This window comes from Arachis ipaensis, chromosome B02 (genome assembly GCF_000816755.2).
Source record: "Arachis ipaensis cultivar K30076 chromosome B02, Araip1.1, whole genome shotgun sequence".
Lineage (NCBI taxonomy): Eukaryota > Viridiplantae > Streptophyta > Magnoliopsida > Fabales > Fabaceae > Arachis > Arachis ipaensis.
In genome coordinates, this window is record NC_029786.2 from 3,491,431 (window position 1) to 3,507,642 (window position 16,212).

Below are 16,212 nucleotides of genomic sequence, written 5' to 3' on the forward strand. Positions count from 1 at the left end.
TTTAAGATCATAACAAAAAGAAAAACAAGAACACTTTGAAGATCAAGAAGAACACCAAGAATAAAACTCAAAAAATTCAAAGAACACAAGAACATGCAAAAGGCACCAAACTTAAAATTTTTGAAAACCAAGAACAAAATTTTCAAAAATTTCAAATAAAAGACACAAGAAGACACCAAACTTAAAGATTGATACAAGATTTAAACAAAGAAACTATTTTTGAAATTTTTTTAGAAAGAAAGACTCAAAGAATTTCGAAAATTCAACAAAGAACATAAACAAAAGACTCAAACAAAAAAAAAAGATTAAACAAAGAAAAGAAAAAAAAATTGAATTTTTTTTTGATTTTTTCGAAAAAAAGAAGAATAAAATAAAATAACAGACTCTAACAAAATTAAAGATAATACCTAATCTATGGAACAAGATAATCCGTCAGTTGTCCAAACTCGAACAATTTCCGGCAACGGCGCCAAAGACTTGGTGCACGAATCCCCACACTTCGTACAACTGTACCAGCAAGTGCACTGGGTTGTCTAAGTAATACCTGAGCGAGTCAGGGTCGATCCCACAAGGATTGTGGTTTGAAGCAAGCTATGGTTATCTTGCAGGTCTTAGTCAGGCGGATAGAAGAGTTGTTGGATTTATGAGATCTGAACTAGGTTGATATGTTTACAATGATAATCTTAAATCTTAGATGGTTAAGGCTTGGAGTTGCTTTGTCCTTCTAGATTAACTCTGGTCTTACTGTCTTCTTTAATTGTGAATGATTTCTTCTATGGCAGGTTGTATGTGATCAACGCCGTACGGCCGTGGTCGCCAATCTCCTCTGCTTCAGATCAAACACCGGGTCAGCGGTCATCCAATCTGAACGAGGGTGAAGCTCCTGCAATTCATTCTCTTTGGTGATCCTACTCAAAATGCCACAGACAATGTCGAATCTTCCGGATCAGAGGATGCTACGCCTTGGTTCTAGCCTCTACCACAGAGACCCTAATCTCCCCATACCTCGACTGAACTGGTGTCTTGAGAAGTCCCCAATGAAGTCGTAGATTAACCGTCTAAGAGATGTATAATCAAGCTAGTAATTCGATGCTTTCCAGTCACGTATTCCCACGAACCCAAGAAGAACACGGGTGGTTGTCAGGCATGCGGTCTTAGTATGAAGAACGAAGATAATTGTCATGGTTCATCCCGTTCATCATGTTGAAGAATGAATATACATCTTAGAATTAAATCAAACACAGATTGAAGAGAAACAGTAATACTTTTATTAATTCATAGGATTCAGCAGGGCTCCTCCCCTCACCTAGGAGGTTTAGAAACTCATACTGATAGGAAATACAATGATAAATTTGAAATATGCTGGAAGAGATATAGATGTTCCCTAAATAGTATAAATCTAATCCCTTAAATACTAAACTAATGAGTAATGACTAAGGATTACATAAGAAGGGTAAAACAGTCTTTTAGTGCTAAAATCCACTTCTGGGACCCACTTGGTGAGTGTTTGGGCTGAGCCTTGATGAGATCCACATGCTATGAAGCCTCTAGGGCATTGAAAGCTGGCTATGGGGTCCTCTCTGGGTGTTTGGACGCTGGTCTCTTCTCCTTGGGCGCTAGACGCCTGGAAAGGGGCAGGATGCTGGCGTTGGACGCCAGTTTTGGGCCTTCTAATCTGAAATAAAGTATGCACTATTATATATTTCTGGAAAGCTCTGGAAGTCAGCTTTTCATAGCCATTGAAAACACTCCATTTGGACTTCTGTAGCTCCAGAAAAGCTCTTTCGAGTAAAGAAGGTCAGATCCAGACAGCATCTGCAGTGCTTTCTCTGTCTCTGAATCAGACTTTCGCTCCAACTCCTCAATTTCAGCAAAAAAATACCTGAAATTGCATAAAAACACACAAAATCAAAATAGAATCCAAAATGTGAATTTAACACTAAAACCTATAAAAACTTTATAGAAATTAAACAAAACATGTTAAAAACTATATGAAAATGATGCCAAAAAGCGTATATAATATCCGCTCATGAGGTGTCTTGAAATATACACTCTTTTCCTCCCTCCTTTAATTTTGATATAAGTACACTACTTACTTCTCCATGAATTTCTATTTCAGAACTTTTAGAGGCAAACAACTCTTTGGAACCAGTACCAACATACTAATTTTTTCATATTCTATGGGTTTTTGCATGCGGTGATGTTACATTATTAACTTATCTAACTAAGTTTACCCAAGTTGGTCTAAAAGAGACACGTAAGAAGAAAAAAAATTCGGTTATACTTGATTACAAAAATTACTTGTTCGCATAGAATTGTTATATTTTATTTCACTTGATAAGTTATGGGATGGTTAATTTGTGTTTTAGTTTTATTCTCACTTAGTATGACTGCAGCTCATAACTCCATACTTGGTTTTCCCTGTTTAATTGCAATTTTACTCCCTCAATCTCAAATTAATTGTTGACTTCAACTCTGTTTATGAATACATTGGTTTTCTAATTTGCCAAAAGAGTGACAGTGATGATTAATTTGAAATGGAGGAAGTACTTGATGGTTAATGATATTGTGGTAGTTTGATCTTCGCTATTGGTTTGTGTTGATTATTTATGTTAGAACGTTGGTTTCTTGTAATCTTGTGGATTATCTGTTATCGTTCTAATGAATACTTCATTGCTTTGTGATGAAATTGAACTTATTAAGTATTTCCCTAGCTGTAAAGGTGGAAAAGGATCAGTTATATGGATCATGTTAGAATATAATTAGGATCAATTAGCATTATTTAACATATCTGAATATTTATTATAGGATATTATAGGATATTAAGCGCAGACGGAACTGCCACGAGAAAACGCAGGCGGAACTACCGAAAGAGAGCGAAAACTATATCATTTCTTCATGAGAATAAGTAAGCAGCGAATGACAATGATGTTTGATCATTAATGCTAATTGATCCTAATTATATTCTAACAGATCAAACGATTCCATTGTTTCTTATCATGAATCATGTTTGAATTCACCCCACTAGGGGGAATTCTTATACTACAGAGTGACAATTTTTACATCTTGCCTTCTTCATTAGATTTTTCACTCCTACCATCCATGATGCACATACCTTTATGTAATTGTCGCCTTAATTTACAATGGCTTTGTGTTACGAGATGATTTACTGTAGGAGGATAAAGTGGAAGGATGTGCAGTGACTTATGAATAATGACAAACATAAACCATAGATGATGTGCATTAACTACCTTAAATTGAAAATCAATGATGTTTTGGTTTCTGGTTTTTCATATGTCATCGTCTTTTATGTTGATGCAAAACTGAATCAGGATAAAATTTATGATGATACCTCAAAATACTTGACCATTTTCACACTGAGATCAAGGGAATTGCATTATGTGTATTGGGCAGTTGCTTAACCGTGTTCGATGTGTTATGTCTAGTCAGTTCTCTATCATTTAACTATTTGGTTTCGAAGTCTAAAGTTCAAATTATGTTTCTCAAGCGCATCTCTTTGATTCTTTGCAGTACTATCTCAACTGATCTAGATGGAGCTTCCTTTGGGTAAGCATTTCCTACTTTTATCTGGCTGAATTCAGGAAAATTGCTTTTTACCAAGTGATTTTGAAAAGGCTGAGATTGTCGATTTCTTGGAAAAGAATAGTTGTTATTTCATCTTTGCACAACTGCATACTATTCGTTGTATGAGGCCAATGAAAACGAAATGGTAAAATAAATGCTAATCTCAATTGCTATTTGCTATATTTCTTTTGCCTTCAGTTTGATCAACCTTCTAAATTATCTATTCCTTCACGTGAAGTTGATACCTCAGAGCTGTTAGATAAAAATTTAGTCAAATCAGTTAAATCATCTAATGGTTCTCAGGTATCAACTTCACGTGAAGTCGACTGCACCTGAGTTTCCACCTCCTTCGAAACGTATATTTTTGTTAAGGAATAATTTTTATTACGTTCAACATTATTTGACCATTGGATTTGCATTGTGTAATTTAATAATTTCCAGTATTCAAAGTAATTAAATCTTATTATCTATATGAAGGAATGTGGTATCATTTAGCGATGGACCTCCCAATGAAGGCAGTGGCATCCTATACTTTTACTTGACAACTCTTGATCCAACACTCCAACAGCAAGAAATGCATTAAAAGATGAAAGAGCCTCGTTCACAGTTAATGAATACCCTCTCGGGACCTGCGGTAACCTTGACCCAGAGAACACTACGTGTTCAAAAATTACTCTAACTGGATAGGTGTGTGAAAAAAAATGAAATTCTGGTTGAATATATTCATGTAGGTGTTGCCGCTATGGTTTTCCATTAGTTGATCTTGGTCTTTTTGTTCTTCAAATTTTCAGTCTTCCTTCATGCTAGGTTTTTCTCTTTGGTTGTTTTCCACCTCCAGACTAGTTGAACATGATGTTTCGGGCGAAAATAAAATTAACATTACGTCTAGTGGCCAACTAATGATGTAGCAATATCTATGGATCTTAGTCCTTCTGTATAAATTTTTCATTGAATCTCCAGCTTGTGGATTATTTCTTCAAAAGGAAAAGCAAAAGAATGACATTATAATGGACAATGCTACCCTTTTTACTCATATACTTCTTTCCTATCAATTATAAGAGATAATGTGAACCACACTATATAAATTGATGCAGATTTTTACAAAAATATCCTTCATATAGGTGCAAGGTCTGGTTTCTGAAGAACATTTGTGGTCATATTTAAAAGTCTGTAGTTCATTGATTTGTAAATGCCAACTTGTTTTCTTGTGCTCTTGTATAATACGTTATGTTCAAAGTTTTAAACAACTTTATTTGAGGAAAGGGAAAATCATAAAGAAATTTTGTGCTTCCTTTGATGATAAGTAACTTGGATTTTGATAGCTGTCTCTTGTGTTTCAGCTTAAATTGGTTGATGATTCCGAGGAAGCCGAATTTGCAAGAATTTCCTTGTTTTCCAAGCACTGAGATGCAGGATAATACCTGAAAATCATTAAATTAGATTAGAATCCTATGTGTTTTATGTAGGATATTTGACTAGTTGCAAATTTTCAATGACCAGCTTTCTCCTCATTATATATTTGATTCTTGCTAAAAAAAACTTATTTCTGCTATTTTAATTTTGGTATTCTTTAACAGGTTGAACTGAGGGTCACAACTTTCAAGTCTTCAAATTAGAAATAGAAGATATATTTCTAATCGATTGGTATGGCGGTCCTAAACCTCTCAGTGTGGACGAGTACCTGCATCCCAAAATGTAGGTACTGCAGCAGAAATAATTTCCTTTAAATGGCAATGATATAACATGATAACCCCCCACCCTAAACAGTAACAAATGAATAAAAGTTTTATGCCATTTACGAAATTCTCATCTATGATTTCGTAATTAATTTTTATTCAATTATGGTGGGTTATGTCATCCACAGGAACAGTTTTGGCTTCATTGTGTGAATGCTCTTCTAAGTCATTTCTATTTTGGGCTATCTGCAAATGCACATATTCATTGGAGCTATTGTAAATATAAGATAAGTTGTATATGTTGTTTCAAATCTTTGCATTCCTTCCCAAATACTCTTGTATTCTTGTACCATCGCTATATATCCCTTTGCCATTTGAGATGCTTCTCCAAGCATCGTAATGTTGAAGAGGAAACAGCGTAAGCTACTGCGGTTAACCCTCTACTTTTAGCTTTTTATATAGACAAGCAAATTGTGTATACTTGACCAGTGTGGCTATTAAATATGAACATATGTTGCAATGGTTCAGTGTGCCCTATTTTATTCGACCTCTTTTATGTTACCAGTATCATCTATGTATCAGTTGTCAGGTGAATGTTATGTATCAGTTACCTCAGGAGAATCTGATACGCTCATACGCACAACTTCTTTCTAATTTTTAATCATTATTTTTGTTTTTTAATTAAAAATTGCCTATGTAGATAAAAAATAAAGAATAAATGCACTAACCCGTTTAAGCTGTTGTTCTGGGAACTAAACTGAAAATCAGTTCGGTTAATTAGAAATCGATCACCAAATCATCGGTTCGATTCAAGATAAAAATCGTTTAGCAATGAACCGATCAAAAATTGAAAAAATCAATCTAACAATTAGTTAAGTTAAATTAGTCTTATTTTTTAACGGTTAATTGATTAAAAATAACAAAATTATTATTTTTAAATTATATATTTTATACATAAATATATTATTTTAAGTTTAATTGGTCCATATTTATTAAATTTATAAATAAGTTCTTATATTTTTTTTTTCAATTGGATCCTGAAGGTTGTTATATTTTTTTTTTTAATTGGATTCCGAAAGTTGTGTTTGTTTCTAGAGACGAAGACTGAGACTAGGCAATTAGTACTTAGGTAGCGTTTGTTTTAAGGTATTGAGACAAAGACTGAGAGATTGAGACTCGGTATCATGTTTGTTGGTTCAGAGACTGGTACTAAAATTTCTGTCTCTGTCCCTAAAATTTTAGTATTTCAGTACCTCCAAAAAGTAGGGACACAGATGACTAAAATTTTTAGAGATGGATACTGAAACTTTAGTAACATTTTATACCTAAAATATCCTCATTTCAATTAATTAATTTCAATTTTATCCTTTGTACAAATTAAATTAGAGCTTCATTCTTGTTTCAATTTATGTCTCCTACTTTGCACCAAACAGAATATTGAGATTTATTTCAATCTCTGTCTCTTAGTCTCTGTCTCTCAGTTTCAGTCTTTCTGTCTCTGTCTCTGCACTGAAATTTCTAAAGACAAACATTGAAACTTTACTAATATTTAATCTCGAAAATGCCCTCATTCAAAACGGTGGTTTCTGGGCAGTTCTGTCTCTCTCTCTCTCTGGCGTTGTCACTGCCTTCCTCTTCTTTTGACGAGCATCTCTCTCCTTTGTATTCTCTCTCCTGCTATGTGCGCACTCTCTCTCTCTCTCTCTCTCTTCGATTCTTCTCGAATCCTCTCCCCCTCTCCTTTGTCTTCTTCCAACAACCGTAGTAGTAATAGTGACTCCAATGGAATGGGTGTTCAAATCTAAACCGATCCAAATCAAACTGCTTATCCAATCCAAACCGAAACCAATTAAAACTGCATTAATTTGGATTTGATTGGATATTATTCTTGGCAAACCGCATGGATTGAATCGGATTCTAAATCTACCTCTTAAAACTAATTCAATCCAATCCAAACCACACAATGTGATATAATATAACTTTTTATTATTATATTTAAAAATTTACGTGTAATATGTTCAATTTGTTATACATTTTTATCTTATTCATGTATTATTATTATTGAGGTAAATACTAAATCGGTACCTGAAAGATTCTAGCGCTGACAAGATGGTATCTGATTTTTGTTATTGACAAAATGGTCCCTAAGAGATTTTAAAATTTGACAAGCATGTCCCCAAGCTTACCGGAGCAAATCTTCAGCAAGCATAATGCTAACGTAGCCACTGTATTTTGGTGATCTGACAAACCACCCCCAAACCCCTAATCCCTTCCTCCCCAACGGACACTCACCCCTCCTTCTCCCTTCCCATCGCAGTCCTCCCTTCCACCTGGTGTCTCCCTTGAGGATGCAGCTAGTCTGCTAGTCTTCCTGAGGGGGGGCTGCGATGGGGAAGGAGAAGGAAGGGGGGCTGCGATTGGGAGGGGGGAGCGAGGAGTGTGGGAAGGATTAGGGTTTGGGAGTTATTTTCCAGGTCACTAAAATATGGTGGCCACGTCAACATTGTACTTATAGGAGATTTGCTCCGGCGAGTTCGGAGACACGCTTGTCAAATTTTAAAATCTTCTAGAGACCATTTTGTCAATAACAAAAGTCAGGTACCATTTTATCAGCACCAGAATTTTTTGGATACCGATTTGGTATTTACCTTATTATTATTTAATGAATATTTTATGAATTAAAAAAAATTATTTATTTATTTTTACCAACTTATAAATTTTATTTCTATTATGTTATTGTTGATTTTTCGTTATACTATTGAGATTCGTTATGTTGTTGTTGGTTATTTAAAATTTGATGTTGAAACTTATTATATTTAATTTTGTTATTTACAAAACCGCAAAATCTAATTCCATCCAAACCACACCGCAAGTAAAATTAGTATTCGAATCAAGTGAATGTTTGACTCAAAACTGATCCAAACTGCACGAACACCCCTACCATTGGCGTCGTCTCTCCCTCCCCTCTTTTTTCTTTTTCCTTCCTTTTTTCTCTATCTTTTTGTTGTCTCTGCTCTCTCTTCTTTGTTTCTTTTGTTTTCAATGTGTGGGATAACCGAATGAAAATTTTATTCTAATTTTAATTTTTTTTATTAGTAAAGATATTTTAGTAATTTTGTTTATTTCAATTTCTATATTTATCTTCAACTAAACAGGATCCTGACATATAACTTATTTTTATATACTTCCCACTAAATATAATACAGAGACTTTATCTTTGAGCAAAAAGTATGCCAATAGTCAGGCCATGGATTAAACACCAACTGCTTCAAGATAAAAAAACACCAACTATTTGCAACATAAGAAAAAATATTACGACGTAAACTCTATTAAACTCTAAAGTAGTCAGTAAAATTGGCTGCTTGCATAAAAAAAAATCACCAAAATTTTAATTGCACTATAAAAATCTCTAAGATTAAAAAAATTGCACCACATGGTTCCTATCCCCTCTCTGTCGAGTTACACATCATATCTTGAATAACTTGAATTAGACAAAACAACGTTACTTTAGTTTTGACGATAAATATTTGTTGAAATGATAAAAATACAATTTTTTTAATCTTAAAGATATTTATAATGTATTTAAAATCTCAAAAACTTTTCCGGTGCAAACGAAAAATCTCAAATGTATTTAATCCAAATGCTACATTGCAAACGTCGATAGGGTGAAAAAGGAGAAAGATTTATTGCACAATCAACTTAAGTCTACCTTTTTCTTTTCTTTTTTTATGGGATTGTATGCCGCTTGCTATTATTCTATTGCTTCTGCTATTACTTTCAAATTAAATATTACATGATGGTTTTCATAACAATATAAAACATCTATTAGCAAAGAGAATACACAATTCAAATTATTAAAATTTATAACACGAAGGGTTAACAAATGTCAATAGCCAATGGAATGCATGGAGGCTCAGACAAATTGAGTAGGCATGGAGGCTGAGACATTGAGTAGGCTGGGAGAAAAATCTAAGCATAAATTTAAAATGAGGTTGACCGATACAATCAATCATAGCTATCACTTACATACTCATTTTAAGTAGTTTGTACTACTCTTAACAGAATGAAACCAATCCTAACAACATATTTAGGAGAATAATTCTCATTACTAACTAAATAACTGAACCTCAATGTAACTATGTAATAATCTAACAATTATGCTTCCCCAAGTATAAACCAACACTGAATTTGAAACTATAGGGTATAAGCAACTTTGTAGAATGGTCTAGCAACTGAAAACCAATACTTGCATTTCTTTGATCTAATTAGTCAATGGCATTCATCTAAAACTGTAGAACATTAAATGAAAAATGATGAACTAGGGGACACCAAATTTACATGGCCATCCTCTAAGGAGATGAAGAGAATGGTACTGTTAGTGCGCATAATAGCTTTAGCAGGCATTTAACCTTCTTCTGACTCTGCAGATAATAATAGATATCATAACTAGAGTATTCTGGAAGATTCCAGGATTTTCATTCAGTGTGAAAGAACAAAAACAAAATCAAGGGTTGAAATTACGCAAAGTCAACCCCAAAATTGACAATGCTCAAACTCAGCTTGATAATATTTAGCTCAACTCATGGTTTGACTAATTTATTATCGAGCTTAATCTTATTATGGAATCTTGATGCACGAGTAAAATTTCAAAGACTATTTTAAACATTAACCCTTAGATATTAATTAAGCTTTTGGCTATAAGTACATACTTATTTTCAACATATTTAATCTACAAGACACATTATGCAAATAATTGAGATATTATATATTATTGTTGATAATATACAATGATATAGGTGATATTATGCCAAGGTCTCAGGCATCTACATATCTATGTGAACCGATAAATGAATATACAACCCTGCTCATGGAACATAGCAAAGTTAAGTTTGACTCATTTAATAAATGAGCTCAAATTTTTAGCTCAAGCTCAGTAGCTCACCGGCTCAAGAGCTTAGCTTATAAAGTAACTAACAAATTGAGCTAAAAATAGCTCACATGCTATTAGGAACAAGGTAAACTACCGAAATTGCACCAAAAAACTCATATCGCTATGAAAAATAACCAAATAAGATTTCTATGAATGACAAAGAAGTCTCAAAAGATTTAAAAACATGACAAAATTAACAAAAATATCATATTTTTTTTTACATAAATGATAAAGGAATTTTGTATTTAGCAAACAACTTGTGCATTTTATTTTAAATTCAATCATTCACAAAACACATTGAAAAAATTCCTTGACAAATCACCAAATTTTAACTATGACAAAGTCTCATTTTTCTAATAATACTTACAAAAAATCGCATCGAAATCTAATATCTAAAGTATTTTATGAAAAAATATAACTAATATCCAGTTAGTTTTCTCACTTTTTAAATCTCTTGGAGCTTATTTGTTATCTTTCCAGGTTATTTTTATTAGCGGCATAAACTTTCGAGTACCATCTTGGAAGTTTATGTTTGGGAAAGTATGCAGATGTTAAACAAAAAGAGTTGTCGCCTTCTCTTAATGCAACAAGAAACTAAATGAACAAGATATAGCATTAGTTTCAAATAGAACATTTGCTTCATACCATATATAGCTTCCATGTTATTTTCCTTGTAAACACCAAGAGGTGATCCATGGACAGAGAGAAGCATCTCGCCAGGTTTCGGCAGCCTAAGGGTTTTGGGTGTCATCCCAACAGACAAGCGCTGACTACTCACCTGCAAAAGGCAATAAAGCCAAATCAATCACAGCTGTTTAAAAAATAGCCTCAACAATGAATACTAGAGTTCATAAAGTCATCCATAAAAAACATAAGGTAAAAAATAAAGGGAGAAAATACAGACATTGGGAGTCTGAAGACCTTCTTGACTTGTGAGAGTCTGAGCTTCACATGGCTCCTCAAAAACCTATGTAACAGACATTCAATCAATTCATATTATCACAATACATTGCAATCACTAATTAGTTGTTATTTGCAAGCTGTTTAAGTTAGTCATAATAGATTTAGCAGCATATGCAAAGAAACTAGTAATAGAGGTAAGTTCTCTTCCATCTGTACATGAAACAATCCTAAATGAATAGCAACATTTCTCATTCAAATCAATTCATGGATGTTTCAGCACATGATGGAAATGAGAATGGAAGTGCTATATTAATGCTGCTCTTACACAGCTACCCCAATTTTATGTCGCATCAAGTCCTGCGTAAGTGACCCAAACAAGCCAGCTAGGATGTTACAAAATACAATTAATCAAAGTGCATAGAGAAGATAGAGAACATACAAAGTCCTTAAAATGAAGATTTTTATCACCAAGAAATCCTGTTCTCCCTGCCAACAAAGAAGTAAACTAATAGGTATCAACTACAATCTATGCCAAAATGTATAAGAACTATAATATCTATAGTAAAATCGTTCAAAATTGAAGGAAGCCAAACAATTTAAGGGGCATAGAACAATAGTATGTTTCGTATCACACATTTCCATTTTTTAATTCAATTTAAGAAACTTTAATTCAGATATGAAATGAGTTAAATCGAAAGAGAAAACTAAACATTACCAGTATTGCTAGAGTATTCAAAACCACCAAACTGAGGAACCGAAGAAGGACATTCCGAAGGAAAAGCAATCGAAAGCCTCTGGAACAGAGAAGCGTGCAAATCTCTTCCTACACCACCACAGGTCGTGGACATTTTGCTCCCTCTCTCTTTCCACTTCACATCGAATTTCCCATTCCCTTCATCTTTCACAATTGAGAGATTCGGTAAGGTTTCTTCGAAGACCTGCAGCATTGGCTTCCGGAGCTGTTCCTCACTGAAACACGACCGAACCAAACGAAGTTCCATCAACAATCGCTCGATGTCAACATCACGAACCACCCTAATTGCACTGATTTGACGCTCCACTGCCACAAACACACAGGTAGAGTTTTAATGAAAATAAATAGTGAAAACTTTATGCTGATCAAGAAATTTGTTATTTGATCTTGCTGTACCTTCGATTTCAAGCTCCTTGAATTGAGGTTTCTGCGTTTGGGTTTTAAGTTCCTTCAATTGAGTTGACTGTTTGACCATTTTCTTCGATATACGCCTTGGAAATTTTGCCTTTAATATACTAAAAATAATATAGTAAGAAAAAATGGCTACAATCATAGTTATCAGCATAGTTGTAAAAACCGAACCGATGATCGAACCGGTCAGGTTACTGGTTCACTGGTTTATTGGTTCAACCGATAAACCACTGGTTGAACCAATAAAACCGGTTTCACATAAATAAAAAATATAAAATACTAAAAATAGTCATAAACTTAATAAATTCAAAATACATATTGTTAGTTCTTCACCAACATTTTAAAAACAACCAAGTTTCAAAGTCTAAATATAACTAATACAAAGATAAACATTCAAAATACATATTGTTAGTTGCCTTAATTCCTATTCCAGTATTCCCTATTCAGCAAGACAGCAACCTTAAAGGCTTAAATAGTTAAATTCACAGCAATCTTAAATAGTTAAATTCACAGCACAAGCATATTCATCCTAGACAAGCATTAGTCAACAAGCAATCTTAAACAGTTAAATTCCCTATTCAGCAAGACAAGCATATTCATAAATCATAACAGAACAATAATAGATTAACATTATTCATAACAGATTCAAGCTTTCAAGTTTCAACAAGCATATTCATCCCAGAAATTTCAACAAGCATAAATATGCATAACACTGTAACAGCAAGAAGTGCAGAACAGGTTGGAAAAGGAATAAAAAAAAAACATTTTCGAACCGGTCGGTTAATCAGAAACCGCCGGTTTTCCGGTTTTCAGCAAAACCAGCCGGTTCAACCCGGTTCTCAACGGTTCCCTTCCTTATCCGGTCATACCACTCGTCCGGACTGGTTATGGGTCCAGTTCACCGGTTTTTACAACTATGGTTATCAGAACCGAACCGATAATTCACCCGGTCATATGACCGGTTCACCGGGTCACTGGTTCAACTAGTGAGTTACTGATTCACCTGGTTGACCCGGTCATAATTTAAAAAATATAAAATTATATAAATGAAATTAAAATTACATACTAAAACTTAAAATGCAAGTCTTTACAAACATATTAATAATAATCAAATGTTAATTTTTGACAACTAATAATGTAAAAAGAGATAATAAACTAGTTTCTAGTACAAAATACTTTCTCTATTTAAATAAACAAGAGCAAGCAAAAGATAACATAATCGATAATCAAGTCCAAGTGATCTTAAAATCGACATCTATATCTTCATAGGACAAATTTGGAGCTTGATCAACATTTTCCTCATCTTATGTGCAATACATCATAGAGGTCACATTCAATAATTTTATTGACTTGAAGCTCATTAAAAAAACAAATAAAAATTAAAACCAAGGTTCTGAAAAATGGACCGGACCGGCCGATTCGACCGGTTTAACCACGAACCGGCGCTGCAAACGGTCCGGTCCTCATCTGAAAACTGTGCACAGAAGAACCGCTCAAGAACCGGTGAACCGGCCAAAAACCGGCCGATTGGACCGAACCGGTGACCGGCCGGTTACGCTAAACGATGCCGTTTTATGATTTTTAAAAAAATAAAAAAATGAACCCAACCCGACTCGCTCGTGGAGCACCCGGACCACCCCCCCTTTCTTCCCCCGACCCCATTCATTCATGATTCATCTGAATCATCTCCAATGGATAACCCTAGCCGCCCTGAACCATAGCCCCCCTGTCGCCATCCTTCGTCCCCGCGGTCACAGGTCGTCAGCGCCACCGCCATCGCCTGGACCTCAGCCCCAGTAACCCTCCATCGTCGCCTGGTTCCCTGCCCAGTAGCCCTCCATCTCCATCGTCTTCATCTTCTCAACACCAGCAAGCAGTAGCCCTCTCATCGCGCGGTCCTCAACAGTCAACACCGGCAGCCCTCCATCCCACATTCATTCGTCTCAGTCTCGTCTCGTGAACCCTAGCTCTGAAGCATTCCTAAATCCCAGCCCAGTAGCCACCGCCGTTGCCGGGGTTCTCAGGTCGTCAGCGCCACCGCGGTCGCCTAGTCTCTTGCTTCGTCTTCGCTGACCTTTTGCTTCGTCTTCGCTGGTCTTCGCTTCGTCAGCACCCAGGTGAGTGACTCCTCTGTTTCATACTTTCATCTTCTCTGTTTCATCTTCTATGTTAGAATGTATGGTTCTGATTCCAGAACGCGTCGTCTTCGCTGGCCTCTTACTTCGTCTTCATAATCTTCGTCTTCGCATAATGTTCTGTTTCATACATTCATGTTTTTGTGTTTTGCTTTGTTACTCTGTTTCGGTGTTTTGTCAAGGCTGGAAAGTGGATATTTACTCTATTTAAAAAAAAGTTGAATGGGTGAATGCTGTAGGCAGAATTGTATTGTGTTGAATGGCTGAATGTTGTAGGCAGATAAGGTGTTGTGTTGAATACTTGAATGGCTCCTGAGTGTTTCTCAAATAAACTAGTTATTCTTTACCAAGCATATGATGGTTGATTGTGCAGGCTTTTCATCAGTTTACAGGCATTAACACAGTAATGTACTACAGCCCAACGATTGTGCAAATGGCTGGCTTCCGCTCTAATGAGTTAGCTCTTCTTCTATCCCTCATAGTTGTGGCTTGAATGCTTGCGGCACCATTCTTGGCATTTACCTTATCGACCACGCAGGGCAAAGAAAACTGTCCCTCTATAGCTTAGCAGGAGTAATAGTATCACTGATCATCCTATCCATTTCATTTTTCAAGCAATCATCTGAAAATGCTTTGTATGGATGGCTTGCGGTTCTAGGATTGGCCCTGTATATTGCATTCTTCTCACCGGGGATGGGGACTGTGCCTTGGACAGTAAACTCAGAGATATATCCCGAACAATATCGAGGAATTTACGGCGGCATGTCTGCAACTGTCAATTGGGTTTCCAATTTGATTGTAGCAGAGTCATTTCTATCAGTTGCTCAAGGTGCAGGAATTGGTCCTACTTTCTTGATCATTGCAGGCATAGCTGTGCTTGTGTTTCTGTTTGTGCTTGTTTTTGTTCCTGAAACCAAAGGGTTGACGTTTGATGAAGTGGAGATTTTATGGAAGGATAGAGCTTGGGGTAAGAATCCTCGCACTCAGAGCCTTCTTCAATCTTAAGTATGCAAATGGATCCTAGTTCTACTCTGATTAGAATGCATGCAACCTTTTTTGCACAATGCATTAGCAGTCAATTTGTTATATGTTGTAATGTATTCATGTTACTTATTCCATTCGTTTTGAATATTGTTCGAGTCAACATTCAATATCAGTAGTAGTATTGAAGCATTCAATTCAGTTCATGAGTTGTTATATATGAAGGGAAATACTCAATCTCAACTTCTGAGAATCAGTGACTGATGAAATATTTTATGTAGTGTTTTAAATTTTGAAGATATTTTAAGATTTATATTAGACTATAATTATTTTTTTGGATGTGTATTTATAATTTATTTATTATTCTATTATAAAACGGTTTTTTCGGTTGAATCACCGGTTAAACCAGTGAACCAGTGACTAGAGCGGTTTGATGACCGGTCCGGTTTTTTTAACCTTGATTAAAACTCCTTGATTCTTCATTTCTTTGGCAACCAAATGATTGAAAAGATAAGTGAACATAGACCAAATATGCAGAGGTTGAGCACTGATATTTTGAAAATTAGCAATACTCAACATCTAAAACAGAGAGAACAATTGTACAAAAATAGATATTAACAGTTAATAATTTGTAGAAGCATTGATATTTGCTTATACTATTGCTGTGAAACATGATCATTAATAAACTTCAATACATGGAATTCATGTAAGTTGTTTATGCTATTTTTGCATAACTCATGACATTTGCATATGTTTTTTTGTGGGAATTAACTTAATATTCTATAGTTTGTGGAAGCTTTCTACTCCTTTTAGTTTCTTTTTTTCAATGGAAACAAG

At 34.9% G+C, this 16,212-nt stretch overlaps 1 protein-coding gene, 1 long non-coding RNA gene and 1 pseudogene across 3 annotated transcripts; 2 read left to right on the forward strand and 1 right to left on the reverse strand.

Annotated features, from left to right (window-relative positions):
* LOC107623308 lies at nucleotides 3,518-5,810 on the forward strand. 2 transcript variants are annotated; one of them, XR_002356909.1, is made up of 2 exons: nucleotides 3,518-3,567; nucleotides 4,926-5,810. It is a non-coding gene; the product is annotated as an uncharacterized LOC107623308 (long non-coding RNA). The 2 variants fall into 2 exon arrangements; XR_001616411.2 differs by lacking the exon at nucleotides 3,518-3,567 and adding an exon at nucleotides 3,994-4,272.
* Nucleotides 9,665-12,354, reverse strand: LOC107626633. Its single transcript, XM_021115191.1, has 6 exons — nucleotides 12,245-12,354; nucleotides 11,810-12,154; nucleotides 11,534-11,580; nucleotides 11,096-11,158; nucleotides 10,837-10,969; nucleotides 9,665-9,682 (listed from the first exon to the last, which is right to left on the reverse strand). The coding sequence occupies exons 1-6, from the start codon at nucleotides 12,321-12,323 to the stop codon at nucleotides 9,666-9,668; spliced, it is 684 nt and encodes a 227-aa protein (XP_020970850.1). The 5' UTR covers nucleotides 12,324-12,354; the 3' UTR covers nucleotide 9,665.
* On the forward strand, nucleotides 14,397-15,628 carry LOC107626634 (annotated as a pseudogene).